This window comes from Vidua macroura, chromosome 4 (genome assembly GCF_024509145.1).
Source record: "Vidua macroura isolate BioBank_ID:100142 chromosome 4, ASM2450914v1, whole genome shotgun sequence".
NCBI lineage: Eukaryota > Metazoa > Chordata > Aves > Passeriformes > Viduidae > Vidua > Vidua macroura.
Genome location: NC_071574.1, coordinates 4,324,569 through 4,345,841, shown reverse-complemented (window position 1 = coordinate 4,345,841; position 21,273 = coordinate 4,324,569). Strand labels below are relative to the sequence as shown.

Sequence of the window (21,273 nt, the reverse complement as noted above, 5' to 3'; positions counted from 1 at the left end):
TCAGATACACAAACAGCTTTGTATTGGGACCCTGAGTCATGGTCAAATTCACAGTGATGGCAGGTTGTATTAATGAAGGGCATCATTCTTTGCAAACAGTGGTGTTTTTAATTAATAACTCCAGCAGGACTTTTCTGAGATTTGCATTTTTTCTATTCCATGTCCTTTTTAAGTTACTGAGATAATGAAATTACAAGGATGAAAGTGGGGGCAGGGGGAACGCAACTCAAAGTCTGGAAAATAATTGCTGCATTTTTTTTCTGAAGAAAGACTGTAGTCTTCATTCCCGTTAGTGATAGCTCAAACAAGGCACCAGAGTTGACTGGCAACTGCACCAATTAGCAATGCTGCTGTTGGTTTGTGAATTGCATGTGAAATGTAGAATTGTCCAGAAGTGCTAATGCAAATTGCTCAACAAAAATGTGCCTTCTGTGTCAAGTCTTTTCACTTGTTCTGACACACTGATGTCTCCCCAGATTTCTCTGATCGGCAGATCCCTCTCTCAGTTGACAGCTACCAGAGCTCATAAAATAATGAAAATATTTCTTATTGCCATTACCTGTATCTTTTCAAGGAGGACTCCAAGCCAGCACCAGCTACTTGCTATGCAACGTAATTCTGACTTTTATTTATAGCATATTGGACTTCACATTTCCAGACTTAAATGCTAAATGCCTAAGATTTTACCTGCACAGAAGTTCAAAGACCTGGTTATCTGCCACAACAGTAATTTGGTCACTTTGCATGTGTTCAGCATCCCCTGTTATTGTACATGGTGATAACCTTTGTACAGCACTGGAGGGGGCTGAGTTGCAATTGCCATGGGAACTGTAACTTAACATTTCCTGGCTTTTTCAGCACATGATAGCTCATCCTTATATTATGTTCTTTAAGAGAAGAAGTAGTGAAGCAAGGGCACAGTGAAATAATGGTGTTTTCACACCTACAGAATATAAAATAGTGTATTTAGCTGTATGCAGATTGAAGTTGGATTTGTTGCACTATTTATTGCACCTCTGAGCCATAGTCCCAGTTTAGGAGTCTCATTGTTCTGGGCTCTCTTCAGATGCAGGATGTAAATACGTTTCCTTCCCCACAAATACTTTTAACCTAAGAGTAAGATAAGAGATAATGCAGGGAGACAAACACACCAGGGAGTACAAGGAAACAGAAGACTTCTGGACATCATGGAGACAGAAACTTCTACAAATATAACTATACTGGGGCACGGTTCAGGGTCAGATTTGTGTGATTTCGAGAGTCTCCTCCCAAGAATGAGATCCAGCAGGGAGGAAAGCATGAAGGCACTTATAGCTAAAATGTAACATGTGGAAAAGAGTGGGTTGTGATGGGGTGACAGAAAGTCTCAGCAGTGAAAGAGAGATGATGTGTGAGGTGGCATATGCTGCAGCTGAATTTGAGAGCAAGGAAGGCTGTGGAAATCCAGAGTAAAGGGAATCGAAGAGAGGGCCACAAGCAGAGAGATGGCACAGGCAGGATGACTGGCAAAAAAAAAAGAGCAGGATGGCAGATCTTGGGCAGTCTACAAGCAGGGTAAGATTGCAAGTGTCAGGGTGTGAGGCAATGGGAGCCTGGCTGTGGGACCGCACAGAGCATGGGAGCACAGATAACAACCAGACCATGGACTGAGTGACAGCCAGGCCATGGGGACTGAAGGAACAGGAAGGACAGCAGGCCTAGGGAGTAAGATGGGAGCCTACTTTGAGCTTGAGGTGACAGATATCCACAAAATAATCCCAGAGGCAGGGCATGAATTTAGTCAGAACAGACGGGAAGTGGCCAGGGACAGAGAGGCAGGTCACTGGTGCAGAGAAGGTTCCTGAATGTGTACAGAGGGAGAACTCACTCTGAGACCCGAGGGAGAAGGAAAGGAGACAAGGAAGGAGCACACAGAGCCAAAGAACAGCAGCAGGTGAGAGGGTGAGCAGCGATGAACTAGTCTGAGTAACCCTGAGCAAGAAAAGGAAGGTGTTGGAGTCAAGTAGGAGCACTGGGATAGGAGGACAGATTTCCAGAAGGAGCTGACAGGCTATGACAGAGAGCCTGGCGTAGTACAGAGCTGCAGCCAGACAAAGAAAATTAGAAACTCTCTGATTCTGCTTCTGTGACAGGAGAGATGTGAAAGCCTGTTTCAAAAAGAATCTGTTGGAGATGGAGCCTAAATTCAGTCTAAATCATATAAATCATCATCAGCAGACTCAATAAGCTTAGAGCTGACAGTGAAAAGAGATAGAGAGTGAGAGCTGGAGAGTCACTAGGAGTCAAAGGTTGTTTGGATTGTTTTTTTTTTTTTTAAGCATGAAGATAAAGCATGTCGTGCTGCAATGGGAAAGAGCAAGAGGGGAGTGAGATATAAAAAAGGAGAAGACAGATGAGGGCAAGAGAGATGAGAAGAGAGGACCCAGTGAGGTTGCCAGGACAAGAATAAGGGCTGGGGACCACTGATGAGGCCGCCTCCTCTGTGGCCAGGAGCAGAGAGCTGGGCAGGATGGGAAGTGAGGGAGAGATCATGTCTTGCTTTAAGTCTCTCATGGGAGAGACGAACACAATCCTGTGCAAAGACCTGTCTCCAGTGAAGGCAGGGCTTCAGAAGTGAGTCCAAGGCTGCAAAAAGGCAGCTGGGGTAGCACTGGGAGGGCTAGTTAAGCTGGCAAACATAAGTAGGCATTAGGAAGATGGCAGCATAGAAGGAGGCAGAAAAAGCATTCATGTTGTGGAGGGAGGGGAAAAGAAAAAAAGAAAGAGGAAATGTAAGGCTTAAGAGGTGTCAAGGCTATCTAGAAAGCCTCAGATAGCATTTATAAGGGCTTGATCAGCAAAGCAAGCTATGCCTTAGAGACCTGGAAGTCTAGGGATAAAGTCAGTTCTTCTAAAACTTGAGCTGAGTTAGGCCTTGCAAAGGAAATTAATTCAATTGTGAGGCTTTCCTTAGTCGTATAAATAGAGGGAGCCATACAGTATGGGACATATTGAGATTAAAGACAAGCTAGGCATAGCCCAAATCAGAATGCCTTATCTCAGTTTTCAGTAAGACGACTGTGTCAAAGTAAAGGCCAGGTGGCTAATGGAAACGCAAAGACAACATCCAAGAGGGAAGAAAAATCAAAAGAGTTTCAAGTGCTGGAACTAGGTGGTCTGGATTGCTTGGATTCAAGGATGTTAAAAGAACTAGCTAATGAAATCCTACACCTGGTTGTGCCATCCCAACCAGCTCGATTTATCAGCAGCTAGTTGTGTGAAACCACAGCAAAGATCCCGTTGCTTTGCCAGGCAACCGGACCACTTCCCTTGGGCCTGCTGGCTACCTTATGGAAATACTTGGCTCTTGATTTGAGATGGAAGTCCCACCTCCAGAGGGGCTGCACAGACAAGCACATGCAAACAAGGCAAGGGAGTTATTCCAGCTCTTTGAAGTCACTGTCAGGCAGAGGAAGATCGTGGAATTTATGCACGAATAGGTACAGATGAACATTCTTCACAAGCACCAATGCCTTTATCAGTCCCACTGATAATCTGCTGAAGCCCACCAGGGATCTGAGTTACTGTGTATCCAAGGGACACTCTCCCTCTGTGATCTGTATGGGCACAGAGCAGAAGGAAGTCCTCACTTCACCCAGCCCTGCTGGTGTGTGATCTCCCTCTCCTGAGGGCACGGTGTGAGTGAGGGAGAAGAGAAAGAAGCTGTGCTGGGAAATACCCAGGAAGACAGTGCAGCTGTACTGCAAGCACCAGGGACACGCTGCCTGACCCCTCCCCACATTCCTGCCAGGCCAGAGACCAGTCACAGAATCAGGCACGGTGCAGGACAGATCCCTGGAGCCATGCAGGAAGAGGGCTACTTTGTGAAAGCCTTTGCCATACATTTTTCTGGGGATTTTTTTTTTTTTTTTTTTTTTTTTTTTTTTTTTTTTTTTTTTTTTTTTTGCCTCAGCAGAAGCAACACCATGGGGGTGACTGCAGCTTCTTCCCAATTTCTGAGGTAAGGTGCCTTCTGCATATGGGAAGGAGAGCATATGGCCCACTGTGTTTATTTCTCAGCCAGGATTCTTTCAGGGTTGGCAAATTACACACTGCTTACTGAGGAGCAACACAAGTGCCAAGTTGGAATTTCTAAAAATGAAAGATTTAACTTATCACAGCACAGAGAAAGTGATCTGAAAAACACCTTTAAGTGTGAAAAAAATACCTTTTGTTTATGCTCAAACAAAACAACCAAGAGGAAGTTTAAAAAAATTCCAGCTAGAGTAAAAAAAAAAAAAATCTCTGCAGTCATCCACAGGAGACTTCAGGCAGCTTCTGCTAGGCGTGAGCTAGAGCCAGGCTCTGCAAAATACCTCAACAACCAGTGAGCTCCATGGGGTCCAAGGTGATAATGTGGTACAGGCTCAGGCCATTAGAAGGAAAGGGGCTGCCTGATAATGTAGAGTGTTAACTTCTAGAGAGCTCCATTAGAGCATCTTTTTCTTACACTTTTGCTTTTTCCAAGCCCCGTATTTTTCCCTGTGTGTGCTTAGAAGCTTTTCTTTTTCTTACATCATTTATTTTTATTGTGCCATTTTCCCTCTTTCCCCCTTTTCATTGGCCCTGTGTGAGTGTTTGTTTAAACCATTTGCTTGCTTTCATCTTCCATTTTTCTTCTCTCCCTCCTTGCAGGAGCTCTCTAGCTGTGATTATCCTTATGCTTCACATTAGCTTTCCTCCCTCCTGCTCCAGGATGGGCTTGAAGGAGGCATTGATTAAAGCTGAAACCTGCAGCAGGAAAATTTCTATCAGGCAACCAGCTTCAGGGTCCAGTGGCTTCCATGAGCTCAGCTCTCACTTCGTTTTTCTCCAGCACCAGTTTCTAAGGTCCCAGGAAATCTACCATGACAGAGCTGAGCTGGCACTGAAATGGCAAGTCACAGCTCCTCTTGAGGGCCTGATTTGTATCCATGGAAGCCCTCAACTGTGGGAGAAGGCAGCAGGGATGTGGCATGGAAAAGCTTTGGCCCATGCCAACTCCCTCCTCCTGCCTTTTGCTCCCTGAAGGTTCCCTCTTGCATTCTGAGTGGTAGGACACACTGTGGAATGCCATGATGGCACAGCTTCACGCAGCAGTCTTTGAGTGGGGTAATTACAGCCTTCACAATACGCCTAAAATATAAGGTTGGGCACTTCAGTGTTTCTTCAAATCCTCGCCCTCATTCCCTCCCTGCCACCAGCTTTGCCTGGAGGCCAGTGCTTATTTATTTCTCCTTTTTTTTTTTTTTTTAAAGACATGGATGTAAAGAGGGTATTTTGTAATGAATTTCAGCTGATCCACTTTTTTTTTTTTTCTCTTAAAAATAATAATACCAATTAAAATTGCAAGTACAAGGATAATAGTTATTTGAGATAAATGAATACTTCTCAGTGCACAAACCCAACTATTATATCCTTACACTCCACACCATGGTCTTATGGTATGCTGGTGAAAGTGGGGGTAAACAAAACTGAAAGCAGGAGTGATTTCCCCTGCAAAGGTTTATTTCTTGAGAGAAGGGAGAGATCACCAGAGCTGTTATTTGTAAAAGAGGAAATGAGCCTGGTTTTATTAAGCTGGTTGAAGTTCAGCGGCATTCTGTTGAAATGCTACATTCCCGAATCCGTCATTCCCTTCCAGAATTCCGTCGGTTGTGCTCAGGGTTTGTGGAGTGGAACCCCTGGGCTGGAGCAGAAGTGGGTGCATGGGGAGGTGCCAGCAAAGCCCCTTCTTCTCACAGGCTTTGAGAAGAACTTCTGCTGGCATTTAGCTCTTAAACAGAATTAGAAAAACAGTTGCCCCTTTTAGAGCCCTTCATCACCAGAAAGGAAGACATTGGAAAATTCTTAGAAGAAAACAAAAATACACCAAAGTCTAACAGATCCTGTTTGTTCTGTGGGCAGAATAAACTGTATGGAAAACACAGGGAGGAGAGATACAGGTGAAGAGAGGTGAAAGGAAAACAAATTGGCTGCATGCAGAGGTCTGGTGTCAAACATCAGAGGGATCTTGTTTGCTCAGATACTGTATGAAAGACCATGGCAACCGGGGACCTGGGGGGAGAGGAGCAGCTTACAGCCCCTCCCTGAGGCTGGATGACAGAGGAAATAGGTGAAGCAATCTGCTCTGCTGAGCCTGCTGCTGGAGCTGGAGTTTTGAACCAGCGTATTCCATCCCTTCGTCCTATACACTGTTTTTTCTGAGGCAAAAAACATCCCCAGAAGTCTGAAATGAATGGATTTGTAATTCCCTCAGTCTGTCAGATGGCACCATTCTGAGAAAGGTGGCTTTGCTGTGGGCAGTCTGATTTAGAGAGAGGATTAAGATCCCTGCAAGACACAATAAGTCACAACATTACAAGGAATTCAATAGAAATATTGCTGAGGGAGTATAGGAATGTGCTTTCAGGCTGCTCTGAAAACAGTGGGTAGAGATGATGTTTTACTGTGAGCTAGTGTATGGAAATGGAGTAATATTTTTGATCCCAGTAATAGGTTGGAGATCCCCCTTCTTAACAGCCAGCCACACACACACACACAGACACGCAGGCAGTGCCCGTGTCCCCAGCAGCAGCTCAGGGCTGTGCAGAGCCCTGTGAGGGCAGACAGTGCTGTTCATCAGCACTGTACATCACCTCACACATCACACCCATTCCTCTGCACCAGTGTTGTCTTTATCCAGAAAGGCATAGCTCCTTGAAGACATCCCATTGTGGAGATCTGCCGTTTCTGATGGGTAATGGAACCGGAGGGTGAAAATGTGATTCTTCTTTCTGATTTGAATCTGTCTTCAGCTTCTAGTCCTTGTATCTGGTTTTGCCTTCTTTGCTGGATAAAAGAGCTCTTTAAGGAATTTCTTCCCTCATGAAGGTATTTTTATCCACCATGGTCAAAGCATCTCTCTGTTCTTTTTGTGGTAAGCTAAATGGATTGAGCTCTTTAAGTCACTTGCTGGCAGGCATTTTCTGCCACAAATCATTTTTTTGTCTACTTTTTCTGCTCTGACTCTAAAATGTAGATGTCTGATTGTATACATTTTTCTAGTGTCACTCTTCTGATGCAGTGTGCAGGGTAAGCTACCTCCTGGCTTCTATTTGCTTTTTATATTCAATATCCATTCGCTCACATGACACAGAACGGCACAGGAAATTATGTGTGTTTGTCTGTTTTACACACCCACAACCGTGCTTTCCAGTCTATATTTCTCACAGCTTGTTGGGCAACGCTTTGCTCCCAGACATGGAATACCCATCCTCTGTTGATTTCTGCCAGTAGCTGCCCGGAACAGCCCCCTTTTCCCTGAGGTGCCACTTTGGCCCCCTGGCCTTCAGCAGGAGCAGAGCTGGCTCCTCCAAATATATCAGTCTGTGCACAGAGGGATAATGAGCAGGCTTGGGTGTCCCTGCCTGGTGCTTGGGGCTTCAGCTGGTGGTCGTTCTGCTTGTTCTGAAAGGAAATTGTGTGACTGCTTTTAGCTGCAGTTGGGGGATTGAATGACATGTGGAAGGAATAAATCACTGCATGATAAGGAAGAGGCACATAAGATTTGAGACAAAGAGGAAAATCTCGTTTCCACTCCCCTTTGTTATCCTTTTACTGTGCAGAACTGTACATATTGCACATGTTACTCTGAGCTCCTGCGGGGTATTCCATCACTCCAGTAGAGCCCTGGAAATACACTGGGAGGACACAGGATTTATCTTCCTGTTGCTTAACTAAGGATCAGATTATCCACAGGGGGCAACTGCCATGGAGGCATTAAGTGAGCAGTCAGATCCCTGTACAAGTTCTCTTACCTGGTGCCCTGTAGCTGTCCAAACCTACAAACCTGTCCAGGTGTGTTGTGCTGACCATTTGGAAACAGTGGCTGCTTTTTGGCTCTGTGAACAGGCAGCTCTTTGACTCCTGCAATACCTGCTTTTGTTCCCAGGGGCCGAGCTCTTAATTCTATCCTGGTCTGCCTTAAAAATGGACAGCTGAGGCTGCAGGGGCAGGAGGACTCCGGGGAGGCTGAGGTAGGGCCAGCCTGTGCTTGAACTTGCTCTGTGTCACAGCTGAGGGGCCTTGGCACCGTTCTCCCTTTATGTAACCATCTCCTGGCTTCACCTGTCCCTCAGAGAGGACCCTGCAGCAGAGCTGCAGCACCACTGTTCCCGACCAGAATGCCTGTGACTCTGCTCGAGCCACTGTTATAGCAGGAGAGAGCTGTTTGCAGCCTGAGAGCAGCACACAGCGGCTTTGGGTGGTGTTAGAAAGAGGCAGAGTGAAAAATGAGAAATCACATTGTACCGTTTTCCCAGATATCACAACCTGAGAGCGCAATCCGTGTTTCCCCTTCCAGGGCACCGTGTCACTCTCTTCAGGGACTACCTGCCCACAGAGCACCCCCGTACACACAGGAGCACGGCACCCTGGGGGAAAGAACTGGGCAGTCCCCTTGCTGCTGCAGATCCCCGGGAGTTACAGGGTGAGCCAAGCTGTGCTCATGGGCCACTGGGGAGACGAGCCTGGGCGGGATGCAGCTACAGGCTGGGTGCTGATGGGGGTGTCTGGAGAGTGAAGCAAGAGACAGCAGTGCCAGTTGGTGGAGAAAGGAAAATGCAGAGGCTGGGCAGAGGGTGTAGGAAGGAGAAAGGGATAGCAGGGAATGAGGAGGAGGAGGAGCAGGAAGTCTAGGGGCAGTAGGAGGATGAGGGAACAGTCAGGCAGAGCAGGAGCAAAGAGGGTTGTCAGTGAAGCTTGCATTAGTTTGGTTTTTAAGCTCTGTAAGTGTGAAAGCGCTGCACTTAGCCTGAGTTGCTTGACTTGGTGCTCAGCTCCTGTGGTGAGACTGCATCTGGGTCTGGAGCTGCCATGGCTTGTAAGAGGCAGCCCTGTAGAGTCCAGTGTTGCTTCCTCCATCCCCAGTTCCCTGCCTCATAGCCCACAGCCAGGTGTCACCTCCACACACTCCCCTCGGAGGACAACTGCAGCAGTGCCAGGCTGCAGAGCTAAAGCTCTGGGGAAAGAGCTCTGCTCCCAGGTGCTAGGGAGCATTTTCCTGCAGACACTTTTTGCCTGGGCTGCACTCTTATTTTCAGGACACACAACCCAGGGCTGCTCCCAGTGATCTCAGAAGGGCTTTTCATCAGCAGCTGGAAAGAGCTTTTGCCATGAAACAAAAGGAAAGTAGAAGAAATGTTCTAGGCAGGAGGGTGGTCTAAATGAAGAAGGCCTGACTTTAACAGAAACAGGAAGTTTTCATGATGTGCCTCGAAATTACTAAACACACAACACTGGAAGTGACACCTGTGTGCTAATCTTCTTATTTCCTTCAGCTGCTGCACAGTTCACCGGGCTCACGTCACCTGGTGGGGCTCCTTTCAAAACTTTCTTCCTTTTAAACTCCAGAATTAATTTATAACATAATTCATCAGAAAATGGAGCGCTTTCTGCATGGGGTGAGTGTGTCCCTCAGCTATACCTATGTGTGCATTAGGAGCCAGGACAGGAGTTCTGTAGGAAGATTATTTTTTTTTTTTTTAAGGCAATTCAGTGAGGACTTGGGCTGCAGCCCCAAAGGCAGCTGTGCACTGAAGCTCGCAGAGGAAGCTCCAAGGGATGTCACAGCATGCCCTTCGGCTCCTGGGGTTTCCCCCCCCTCCTTTTTCTTCATCTTGTAGTGGCTGCAGCAAAGGCTCCATTATCTGGCAGCGTGGCCTTGCTTTTGTCTATAAATGGAAGCAGTTGGCCGTTATCCCAGTATAACACAGGATAGTCCTGTGCATCAGTTATGCAATTGGTAGCTTGATGACTTCATCAGAAGCCGGGGGAGGGCCAGGGGGTGGTAGAAAAAGGCTTTTGCCATCAGCTCTGCTGGAGACAACCAATAAATGTGCGTGTCCCCCCCCCCAAAGCAAAGAAAGCAGGAGCTCAGCGACAGGGGTGGGTGAAGGGGTCGGTGCAGGGGCAGCTGAGGGATCCTTAGTGATTCCTTGACCCCAGCTTGGGGGAGACCCAGCCACTGCTGCAGCCCTGGCCCTTAGGATGCTGCAGGGACCGTGCTTGACCAGGTTGTAAAGTGCAAAGTGCAGTGGGCGATGGGACTGGAGGAGAAGTGGAAAGAGGAACAGGGAGAGAACTTTCAAACCAATACAGATGTTAAAAGGGGGAAGAACATAAATATTGGAGAGCTGCCTTTCAACAGAGCCCTTCAGGGAGTATCTGTGAAAAGTGGAGATGATAACAAATACAAATTGTATTTGTTATTTCTACAGGAGGGTCCTTGAAAATCTGACCTTTATGCAGAAGGGCTGACCCTCATTTCCCAAGCTACACTCCAGCATTGAACTTAACCCTTTCCCTGACTGGGTTGGGGTGGGTGCTGCAAGATGACCTTTCTGTACGCCCAGATCACACAGTGACTGACATAACTCAAAACTCAAACGTGGGGCAGGTGAATCTGAACCTCACCCTGGCAGGTTTTTGAACAAAGGATGCTAAAGTGATACAGGTCCTTTCCAGCATGTCGGTGGTTTTGAATAAGGACCTGTCGTCTCTATTCATCGATTAAAGAGGTTCTACGGGCTCTTAACACCCGAGATAGGGACAGGGCACGCAGTCGCTGGTTTTCAAATACGGCACCAAGGGCGGCGTGGTGCCGAGCCGGGCCCCTAGGGAGTCCCGCTTGCCCTGGCCGCGGGACCGCAGCCGAGTGCCGGGAATGCTCCCCGGGGGCCCCGGGAAGCGACCGGCCCTGTGCTCTGCTCCGCCCGGGCCGGGCCGCGGGACAGCCTCGGGCTGGGCGGTGGCGGCCCCGGGACCGCAGCCGAGGGCCGGGAATGTTCCCCGGAGGCCCCGGGAGGAGGCCGGCCCCGCTCGGCTCAGCCCGGGCCGGGCCGCGGGGGAGCAGCGCCACCTGCCGGCAGCGGCAGCGCCGGGAGGGCTCCGCTGGGCCCGGCCCTAATCCCTGGGGGGATGGATCCACCTGAGCCCGGCCCTGATCCCTGAGGGGATGGATCCACCTGAGCCCGACCCTAATCCCTGAGGGGATGGATCCACCTGAGCCCGACCCTCATCCCTGGGGGGATGGATCCACCTGAGCCCGACCCTCATCCCTGAGGGGATGGATCCACCTGAGCCCGACCCTCATCCCTGAGGGGATCCACCTGAGCCTGACCCTCATCCCTGAGGCGATGGATCCACCTAAGCCCAACCGTTATCCCTGAGGGGATGGATCCACCTGAGCCTGACCCCTCATCCCTGAGGGGATGGATCCACCTGAGCCTGACCCTCATCCCTGAGGGGATCCACCTCAGCCCGACCCTAATCCCTGAGGGGATGGATCCACCTGAGTCCGACCCTAATCCCTGGGGGGATCCACCTCAGCCCGACCCTAATCCCTGAGGGGATGGATCCACCTGAGCCCGACCCTAATCCCTGGGGGGATCCACCTCAGCCCGACCCTCATCCCTGAGGGGATGGATCCACCTCAGCCCGACCCTAATCCCGTCCTTCCACCGCGACGCGGGGTGGGGTTTCCCTCCCCGCCTTTGGTCGGTGCTTTTCCCAGCACTAAAAGGCAGCAAAGTTGGATTTAGAACACGGAGAGAGAGTGGGGGGTGTGCAGGGAAGACGCTTGCCCTGATTCCTTCCAGACCCACGCACTGGTCCAGTGCTGCAGGATGGAAGTCTTGAATAAACGCAGAACAGAGTTAAATCCTGAGGTTCTGGAGAAGAATTAGTGCTGCCAGCTCCCACTGTTCATTGGGTGCACCTAACACCTTGGCTCCTCAATCCAGGGGGCTATGTTAAATTGCTGTTATGAAGAGAGGAAAACAGAAAGGAAAATGTACTTATCTCCTTGAGAAGGGAGAAAAAGTTTAGAAAAACATTACTCTGAAGCATGAAAAAGCTTAGCTCACAACTTCATTGTTTCACTAATAATTAATTATCAAGCGCTCCTGCTTTACCTGAGGGGCTTTGAATTCCAGGATAAAAGAGGAACCTATTCCCTGTGGGGAGTAGTCCATGGCTCAGTCTTTCTCCAAGCTCCAGGCTTCACCCACGGGCTCTGTGCCTCCTTGGTGAGCTGCGATTTCCCTGGCCTGTGGGGTACCCAGTAACAAGGCATTCCCTCTCTCTTTGCACAGGAGCACCAGGTGGGATTGTCGCGGCCCGCGGGGCCCATGCCGCCTTCTGTGCCGGCCGGCTCCAGCAGCGTAGTCGCAGGCACCGGCTCCGGGGGGCACTTCCTTGGGAGCCAGCCCCAGGCAGCCATCATGAAGCAGATGCTGATCGAGCAGAGAGCGCAGCTCCATGTGATGGAGCAGCAGAAGCAACAGTTTCTCCGAGAGCAGAGGCAGCAGCAGCAGCAGCAGATCTTAGCGGAGCAGGTACAGTACCCATCTGTCTCCAGCGCGTGCTGGGACGAGCATGAGCACTACAGACAGTGCAGCAGCAGCCCTTCCTTCTAGATTTGGGAATTCTCTCTCTCCGTGCATCCTGTCAGGGTATTTCAGCAGTGGTTGTCAAAGAAGAGGCAACTGTTTCAGTCCTACCATTAGCTTGGCAAGTGTTACCCGTGTTTCCAATAGCCACGTTGGATTTTAGGCACTGGAAAAGTTTGCTCTTAACCTGGCATCTAATGGTGCATTTAGTCCAGCAGAAGCAGACTCGGCTGCAGTTACGGTCACAGGTCCTCTCCCCTAGCTCTAATTGTGGTCTTGCATTGGCAAAATGTGCAAAATATGTGCACAGCTGCACAGTGATCTGGGACAAAGAATGGACATGGGTTACAAGAAGACTTAGCAAAGAGAAAATGTTACTATTTACCCAGAACAATTCCTTGATCCGGTTTATTGAGTGTCAGTAGAAGCAATTAGATCATACAAGGGAGAGACAGCAGCAAGGGGAGAACCAGAGACCGAAGTGGGAGAACAGTAAAACCACCTCTAGCAGTGGCAATGTGGAAGAGCTGCGTTGGAGCTATAACCTGGGTTCCTGAACTCCTGGGCTTTGCAATATGGATGTCAAATTATGCACTCTGAACAGTGGTGTGTGCTTAATTCAGGTGTCGTTTTAAAGCAGCCCAAGAAAAAGCCATTGGAAAGTCACACTGTTGAGTTCCTACAAGATCATACCCAAGTTGGAAGTTGCAGCTCCCTAATGTTACTTAGATAATGCTCTGGTAGGTCAGCAGTTGCTTTAAGCTTCGCTTCTCCTCTCTTGCTAAGGAAAAACAGCTTAAGACCATCTGCTTAAATTTGTGTTAGAACACATGCATGCCATGTAACCACAGAAATTCAGATTGCATCCCCCCCCCCCCCCCCTTTCTCTTATTGCTCCTGAGAAACAGAAAAATGTACTCTCAGTGAACAGAAAGGATGCTCCTAGAATTATTTAGGATAAAGATGCCTGAACTGATTCAAGCGTGAACAAGTGCATGAGAGTGAGGATGCAGTAATGCATCTCATGGATTGGGCCAATTCAAATGCTTGAAGCCAAGAGCCAGTAAGTGACTTGGATGCTGAAGGCAAGCCTAAAAGGGTTAAAAGGCCACCAAGCCGAGGCTGTCAAGTGTGCTGACACACTTTTCAGAGATAAAAAACGGTAAAGTCACAGTCCTCAGGCTCTTAGCTTCTTTCCTATCTCTGCCATTCTCAGACCTTTGTTACACATCATTGGTTTTGGACACAGTATTCATACAGCTGCAGGTGATGTTCCCAGACATGCCCTTTCAGCCCTTAGCTGAGTACACTGTAGCATCTGAAAGCTCTGTTTTTATAATCAGCCCTTGATTCTGTTTTAAAATATTCACAAGTATTCGTAGAAAACAACCACAGAGGATCAACGTGGTCTGGATCAAGGGAGCATTTTGCAGTCACCACTCCTCAAATATCATTCGCTGAAGCACAAGTGGAAATGCGCCTTAGTAATCCATTTCTGCTTTGGCTCAGGAATGTTCCAAGGCTGCAGTGCTTGGGTCAGGATGCAGTAATCCTTGCAGCTGAGTGTTATAAATGCAGATGTGGAGCAGTCTTGCACCATGAACACAAGCCTCTGGACCAGGCAGGACTGAGTAGCCCCAGTGCTCTGAGGAGGACTTTCCAGATGACTCTGCCTGTCTCTCCAGAACACCTCACCAGATAAAAACCACTGCAAGTTCTGCAGTTTTGCCACCAGCCCATTAATTAATTAATCATCTCTTTCTCTTCTGCTTTCTTTCTGTCCTTCATTTTCAGCAGATGCAGCAGCAGTCACATTTGCCTCGGCAGCATCTGCATCAACAGCGAAGCCCATATCCAGTGCAACAGGTCAATCAATTCCAAGGTAAAAGTCAAATTGTTTTTCCTGTTTTGGAGTCAATGCCCTAAAGATAGCAAATGTATGAAAGCTTGTGCAGTTTGTGACTACTGGGTTTTAAGCAGTGTAGCAGAAGAGGAATACAGGCTGTTGCACGCACCACATATTTTACCAAAGAGGAATGCCCAAGTTTGCATATTCAGTTAAGTTTATATTTTCCTTTTTGCTCGCTTCAGTGAAAATTGCTTGCTTTTTCTTTTTTTTTTTTAATTTTTTCCTTTTTTTCCCCTTTTTTTTCCCTTTTTTTTTTTACATTTGTTTTGCCTCTTTGACATCCAGATGTCATGGATTCATTCATGGATTGAGCTCTACTCTTATGAGGTTTTTTTCCTGCTAGCATTTCTGACTGTATCTTGGTTTTGCCCCTCTTTCATTCCTCGCTTTATCTAATTCGATAAGCAGAGAATTAAAAAGAGGGGTCATCGTTACCTGGAGAAGGGACTGATAAATGTCAGGTGTGGGAAACACAGTCAAATATCTGAGATGTAAATAGAGATTTTTTTTTTCAATGACCTCAAAAAAAGCATAAGTATTATTTTGATGTGCTCCCAACTGAAGAATGTAAGTGCACTCATCTTGGCTTAGGAAAATAAGTTAATTCTGAGCTTTTTAAGTGAAAAGCATCAGCTGAATGTCTTCACTAACCATGATTTCTGTACAGACATGAAATGAACAAACACACTTATGCTGTATATTCATGATAATATCATGTAGATGCAACAGAAAACCAGGGAGGCAGTTCTGGACATTTCACATTGCCATTCTGGTTCCCAGGATGTGAACAGGCATCCACATCTTCTGCTGGCATATATCAGGGTGGCTTCTTCTAATCACCTCCTCATTTTTTTCTTTGGCACCATAAGTTCTGTATGAAATTACTTTTTCCCCCAATAATTCATTTCCAAAATCAAGAAGTGTGTGTGCACAGCTCAGATGCACACATACACTCTCTGCATTCATGCTTCTTTGAAACACTGCCTTTGTATGTATTATTTAAAATAAAGGGAGAAGAGCTGAGGCTAATCTGACAGAGCAAGGAATTCATTTTCATAAATGAACTAATTTAAATAGTTCACCATTTCTTCCCTTTCAGTCACATGAATGTAATCCAGTGCAGTAGGTTATGTGTAAATGAGACCAGAAGGTGGCCTAAAACCTTGAAATCTGTTGCATCTCTCTTTTAACTACTCCTTGTCTGATCTCCTGTCACTTATGCCATGTACAGTAGCTAACAAAAGTAGTATGTGAACCACTTGCTGTTAGTGACTCCTTTGGAGCTTTTCAACTGCCATTTTCAATTAAAAAAATAGCTAAAGATGCATTAAGATTTTAACATTATCTGTGTCTTAAGCACTTGCTGGAGTAATCATAAAAAGACTTTCTAATCATGAAAGGAGCTGATCTAAGTTAAGAAAAATCAAGGGAACCCCACTGCCAATCATTAAGAAAGCAGTTTGATAGCATGAATAAAGTAAAAGCTGCCACTACATGTGGCCTGTTCCAGTGAGATCCAGATGGTCTCACTTCATGCTACAAAATGTTTCATTTAGCTGTGTGCTGGAGCTAAAAGCACCCACCAGAAGCTTGTGGTGCCGCAGAAAATGGAGTTGTAGCCATCCTCTGTAATAGAATTACACGTATAGAAATGTTGCTTCCTTTATCCACCTGTTTCTCATGGAAACCAAGCCAATGCCGATAACAGGGACCAGTGTCTCCTCTCCCCACGGATATTCAGGGATGTTGTCTGCCACTGAGGGACAACAAATAGGGGCTGATTTAAGAACATTCAGATTCTGTTGTACAGTTCTGAACTCTTAAGCAATGATTTTATATTTACACCTGGCCTTTAATAACATTTGAGCCTGGAGCAATTGTGTGCCTTATCCACTCTGAGCTTCACCTGCCATGTTGTATTTAGTCAGCGACTCAAATCTGAAGAATTTGACTATTTAGTTAGTGACTCAAATCTGACTGTTGTATTTGGTGGTGACTCAAATCCACAACGAACCCATGGCATAATCTGAGCTCCAGGTAATTGTCTTTATTTAAAGATAGCAAGTATAGAAGCATATTGGCTTCCCAGAAATCAATAGCTCCCCCCTACCCCTGAAAGTAAGACACAAGCATGGTTAAGTTATCTGTCACAGTGTGGAATTTAACAAGGCTAGGATTTTCTGGGTTCCCGTCACTGGCCTAAGGTGAAGTAAAATGTGCTTATAGTATCGATTCACTAATACACTCTCCCTGCTTTAAATGTCCACAAAAACCTGGTTTTTCTTCTTTCCATAGAATTAATCAGCAGCAATGCTATAGAAAATCCATTCATTAATGCCTCCTGAGTCATTAAAAGAATTGATTGGCCTTCTGAGACTGACATTTCCATTTTCAAGGCTTACTTTTGAAAGACAATGGAGATATTTAAAGGAGAGCTTCAAATGGTAAACTGAAGTTCAGCTGCTTTGCTGCTAATGAAGAAGACCAGTGGAAGTTTTTCCATTTGCTTGCTAGAAGCTGAATTAGGTGTAGCTGAAGAAGATAAGTGCTGCTGAGGATGCTCCTACAGATTCTCTCTTAGGGAAAAGCGTGTTAATTAAGATTTACAGGGTTGTGGGCTTTTTCTTACCTTCCTCTCTTTGTGGCGCAGGTTCACCCCAGGATATAGTGGCTGTGAGAAACCAGGTAGCGCTCCAGAGCATGAGAACATCCCGAATGATGGCCCAGAACGCGAGCATGATGGCCATGGGTCCCTCCCAGACCCCGAGCACGCTGCTCACCGCTGCGGGCCAGTCGGATATGGCCATGACTCCTTACAGCAACGCCTCTTCCAGCCAGCCAGGAATGTACAGCATGAGCACAGGCATGAGCCAAATGTTGCAGCACCCAAACCAAAGTGGCATGAACATGGCACAGAGCACGGGCCAGGGAACGAGGCAGCCTGCCTCTGGACAAGCAGTGGGAATGGTTGGCAATTTTGGTCAGAACATGCTGGTAAACTCTGCTCTTCCCCAGCATCAGCAGCAGATGAAAGGACCTGTGGGCCAGGTGTTGCCAAGGCCACAAGCACCACGACTTCAAAACCTGATGGGGACTGTCCCTCAAGGAACGCAGAACTGGCAGCAGCGAGGCTTGCAAGGCATACCTGGAAGGACTAGTGGTGAAATGGGGCCCTTCAACAACGGCACCACGTATGCGATGCCATCTGGGCAGCCACGGCTGTCCAAGCAGCACTTCCCACAGGGGCTCAATCAGACAGTTGTGGACACAAGTGGGACAGTGAGAGCCGTGAACCCAGCGCTGGGGAGACAGTTGCTGCAACCACTACCTGGGCAACAGGCAGGCAGCCAGGCCAGGCCGATGGTGATGCCAGGAATAAGCCCAGGGGTGCCTGCCATGTCAGGCTTCAATCAGCCCCCAACGCAGCAAATGCCAGGTGGTACCTTTGCTCAGAGCAGCCAAGGTCAGGCCTATGAGAGGAATCCCACTCAGGACATGTCTTACAACTACAGTAATGGAGGAGCAGGGGGGTCATTCTCCAGTTTAGCAGAGGGCACAGACCTTGTGGACTCCATTATTAAGAGCGGACCAGGGGATGAGTGGATTCAAGAACTTGATGAGTTGTTTGGAAACCCCCAGTGAATGGGATTGTATAGTCTGGAGCTTTGGTTACGTTTTGTTACGTTTGAACAAGCAAAGAGAGAGTCAGATGTTCTCCTCATCCCTGGATTGTTGGTTTTTGTTTGTGTTGAGTTGGTTTGGGGTTACTTTGTTTTCTTTTGTTTTTAATTGTGCAAACCGAGCTGATCTGTAGCCAACTTTGGAAGATTCAGGGGACGATGAAAACATCAGCATCCCAAAACTGTCACCAAGCAATCTCTGCTGCGTGGCAGTGCCCACTCAGCGTGTGTGTGAGGCAGAATGGAGAAACTGGAAAAGCCAGCTGATTGCACAGTAGTGAGGGGTGGTCCTGGTATCTCCCACCTCATATGACTGTGCACATTGCAGCTGCCAGGGGAGCAGATGGAAGAGCAGGGAGCAAAGCCTACAGATATTCAGGGGCGATTGCACAGGCCCTGGTCAGAAACGGGCTTAACCCCAAGGGCAAGCAGGTCTTGGAGAGCCATGGCCAGGCCGATGGAGCTGGCTATGGGCTGTCCTAAGGGAATGCACAACACTCACATGGCAAACCTAAACAACCACAGGGAGGTCACTGTTTTCACTGCAGAGTGATAAACCCCACTACAAGTGCAGAAGAACATAAATCTGGCAGTGTTGTGAGGGCAGATTGATTATGTGACTGCTGCTGGAGACAGCCTAGTGGTGGGTTAACTTAATGAACTGTTTAGCCCCCTTGAGACTTGAAATAGTGCTTAGCAAGTCAGAGCACTTGGCATGGCCCAGCTGCATGGGGTGTTGAAGGGCTGAGAGGTACCAAGAGACATTAGCAGAGCTCCTCAGCTGGTCCCTCCCTCTCCTTCCTCCCCAGGGTGTTCTCAGTTCACTCCCTTCCCCTCCTGTTCCTTCAGTGTAAAGTGAGCTGAGCTGGCTGCACTTTCTTTTTCAGGCAAGCCACAAAGGGCCAGGCAAAGGAGGAGAAAACAGGCATGAGAAAACATACAGTGAGGGTTTGGCACACAGGAAGACTTTCTCCTCGCCTCTTGAAAAGCCCAGGTTTGCCATGTAATATTACCTCAGGATGTCTGGGCTCTTGATGTGATATGTTCAGTTTTAAACAGATGTTTGGTCTAATCTCTCTGGTTTGCTGGAATAAAATTCACTGCAGTATTTGAAGAACAGGAGTCAGTGAAGGAATACCGTAAAGAACATTCATGAGTGGGTAAAATAATTGATATTACAAACATGGAATCTGCCCAAATAAGGTTTTAGATAATAGGGATGTATCAGTATCTCCACTGTTTGGACCAGTGCTGAGCAGCCCTGTGATGAAGCTGTGACAGATCTCACACAACACTGAAGTCACCAGCCATTCCGAGTGTATACAGCAGGGTTCTCAAACTGCAGTTGGAGGCTGTTTTCTGGAACCTATTACCTCTTATCAGTGTTTTCAGCTGAGAGCTGCTTATCAGGTTATATAGTTATGCATATAAAAACGTTAACATGACCCACAGTCCAGAGCTTTAGCACCCTCTGGCCTAGCGCTGGCCTCTGAGAGCCATGAGTCGTGCTCTGCAGCAGTGTTCTAGTGCCAGTCCCAATTCCCCAGCTCCTAATCACCTCCTTTTGTGCAGTTCTCCCTGGGCCCAGCCATGCCAAATGCTGAGCCCCTGGCTTCCATGGAAGCTGAGGGCCTTGGCACTTGGCAGTTTCATGTCCTGCCTTTCCCCATGGAGCACAGACATGCATCACATTAAAGAGGGAGAGCAAATGAGTCTGGAACCATCTCAGTGCGCCATTGAGGCTCCCTTTTAAGCAATTTCCCTTGCTGGGCTTGCCTAGTGGGGGAATTACCTGTTCTAAATGCTGTGATGCAGCAAGACAAGCTGTATTTTTAATGTGCTAAAGGTGAGCCATCAATCCAACCTGCCCTGACTGCTACATTTTTAAAAATGGCTTTAATCACATCTCTTTTAGCTGACCCCTTTTCAAAATACAGCACAAGGGCCAATTCCAGCTCCTGCTGAGGATGATGAGCATGATTAGCATGCCTGCTCCATCAGTAGGAGCCAGGTTGGGCCCTAATTCAGAGAAAGGGAGCACCAGCCAAAGTTTTTGGTTCACCCTGTGGGTCAGCATCTCTTGGTCAGAATGCAAGGGATAGGCAAACTCTGGGAGAAGCAGCACCCTGAAGGGACCAGGGTGCTGTGGCTCCATGTGTGTCAGCGTGAGCATGGGGCACAGGCATGTGTGACAGAGCTGTGACGGGGTGGGGGGGCAGCCACCCTGCTGGGCAGGGGACGGTGCTGGGGACAGCACAGCCCCCACGCCCTGGGTGAGAGCGATCAGGGCTCACCTCTCAACACGGAGGTGGGAAAGGGGAATTCAGAAACACACACCCACCTCACAGCAGCCAATGCAAGCTGGTGTGCATCGGGGAGATACAGGCCTTGATGATAAATGGTGGTCAAGAGGAGTCTCTGTTGTCTTTGTAAAGCTTCCTCCAAATACTCCATACTGGGATCAAGTACTAGAGAACAGATTTTATTAGATTTGGGTTGATTGGGGTTTTTTTGGTTTTTTTTCCTTTCTTACTATGGTGCTGATGTATATGTAATGTTTTAAAAAAAGTCATTTGTAAATATGTTTTTACAATTCTACAGATATCACTGGGTCTACTATCTGTAAAATATATACATATAAATATATATATAAATATATATATATACTGTTTGTTTAAAATAGAGTATTTTTATTTCATTCCTTGACTCATCCTTACTGCAGTGGCATTGCACTTCAGATGACATCTAATTACTAATTTGTACTGTATCCCTGACAGCAACTTGCTCCATTTTATTCAGATTTTTCTAGTTTTCTGGTTTTACTTTGTACATTAAGCATTGCTTATTTCCTTTTAAGATCTGTACAGAGTCTGAAAACATAGAAAAATACCTGATGTTGCTTTTAAAGAAAAAGAAACAAAACAAGAACAAACAAAACAAAAACAAAAAAAACAACCAAACAAATAAAAGATGGTTATATGAGTCATATACCTGGTGTATATGGATCATGTCTTGCCCCACTCTTGCGTCTCAGTGAGCAATCTTCCATGGAGGGGAGGGAAGCTGCATGCAGGCAGGTCTGAATCAGCCCTGGATTTTCTGTATGGCGGCATCAAAGCACCTGGTGGAGTTACAAGTGTTAGACCTCAGCAGTAGCAGACTGGGTATGGCCCATCCCAGGATGCCCCTCTTGCTCCAGCAGGTTCAGCAGCCAGTGAATCCCAGCATCCCAGGT

The 21,273-nt window shown here is 47.3% G+C and overlaps 1 protein-coding gene across 1 annotated transcript in view; it reads left to right on the top strand.

Annotated features, from left to right (window-relative positions):
• The window catches only part of MAML3 (mastermind like transcriptional coactivator 3), a 241,198-nt gene extending 220,183 nt beyond the window's left edge, over positions 1–21,015 (top strand). The window contains exons 3-5 of the mRNA XM_053976481.1: positions 12,153–12,395; positions 14,244–14,331; positions 17,009–21,015. Of these exons, the coding sequence (XP_053832456.1) occupies positions 12,153–12,395; positions 14,244–14,331; positions 17,009–18,000 (1,323 nt within the window). The 3' untranslated portion in view covers positions 18,001–21,015. The remainder of the gene's footprint in view (positions 1–12,152; positions 12,396–14,243; positions 14,332–17,008) is intronic.
• The last annotated feature ends 258 nt before the right edge of the window (positions 21,016–21,273 follow it).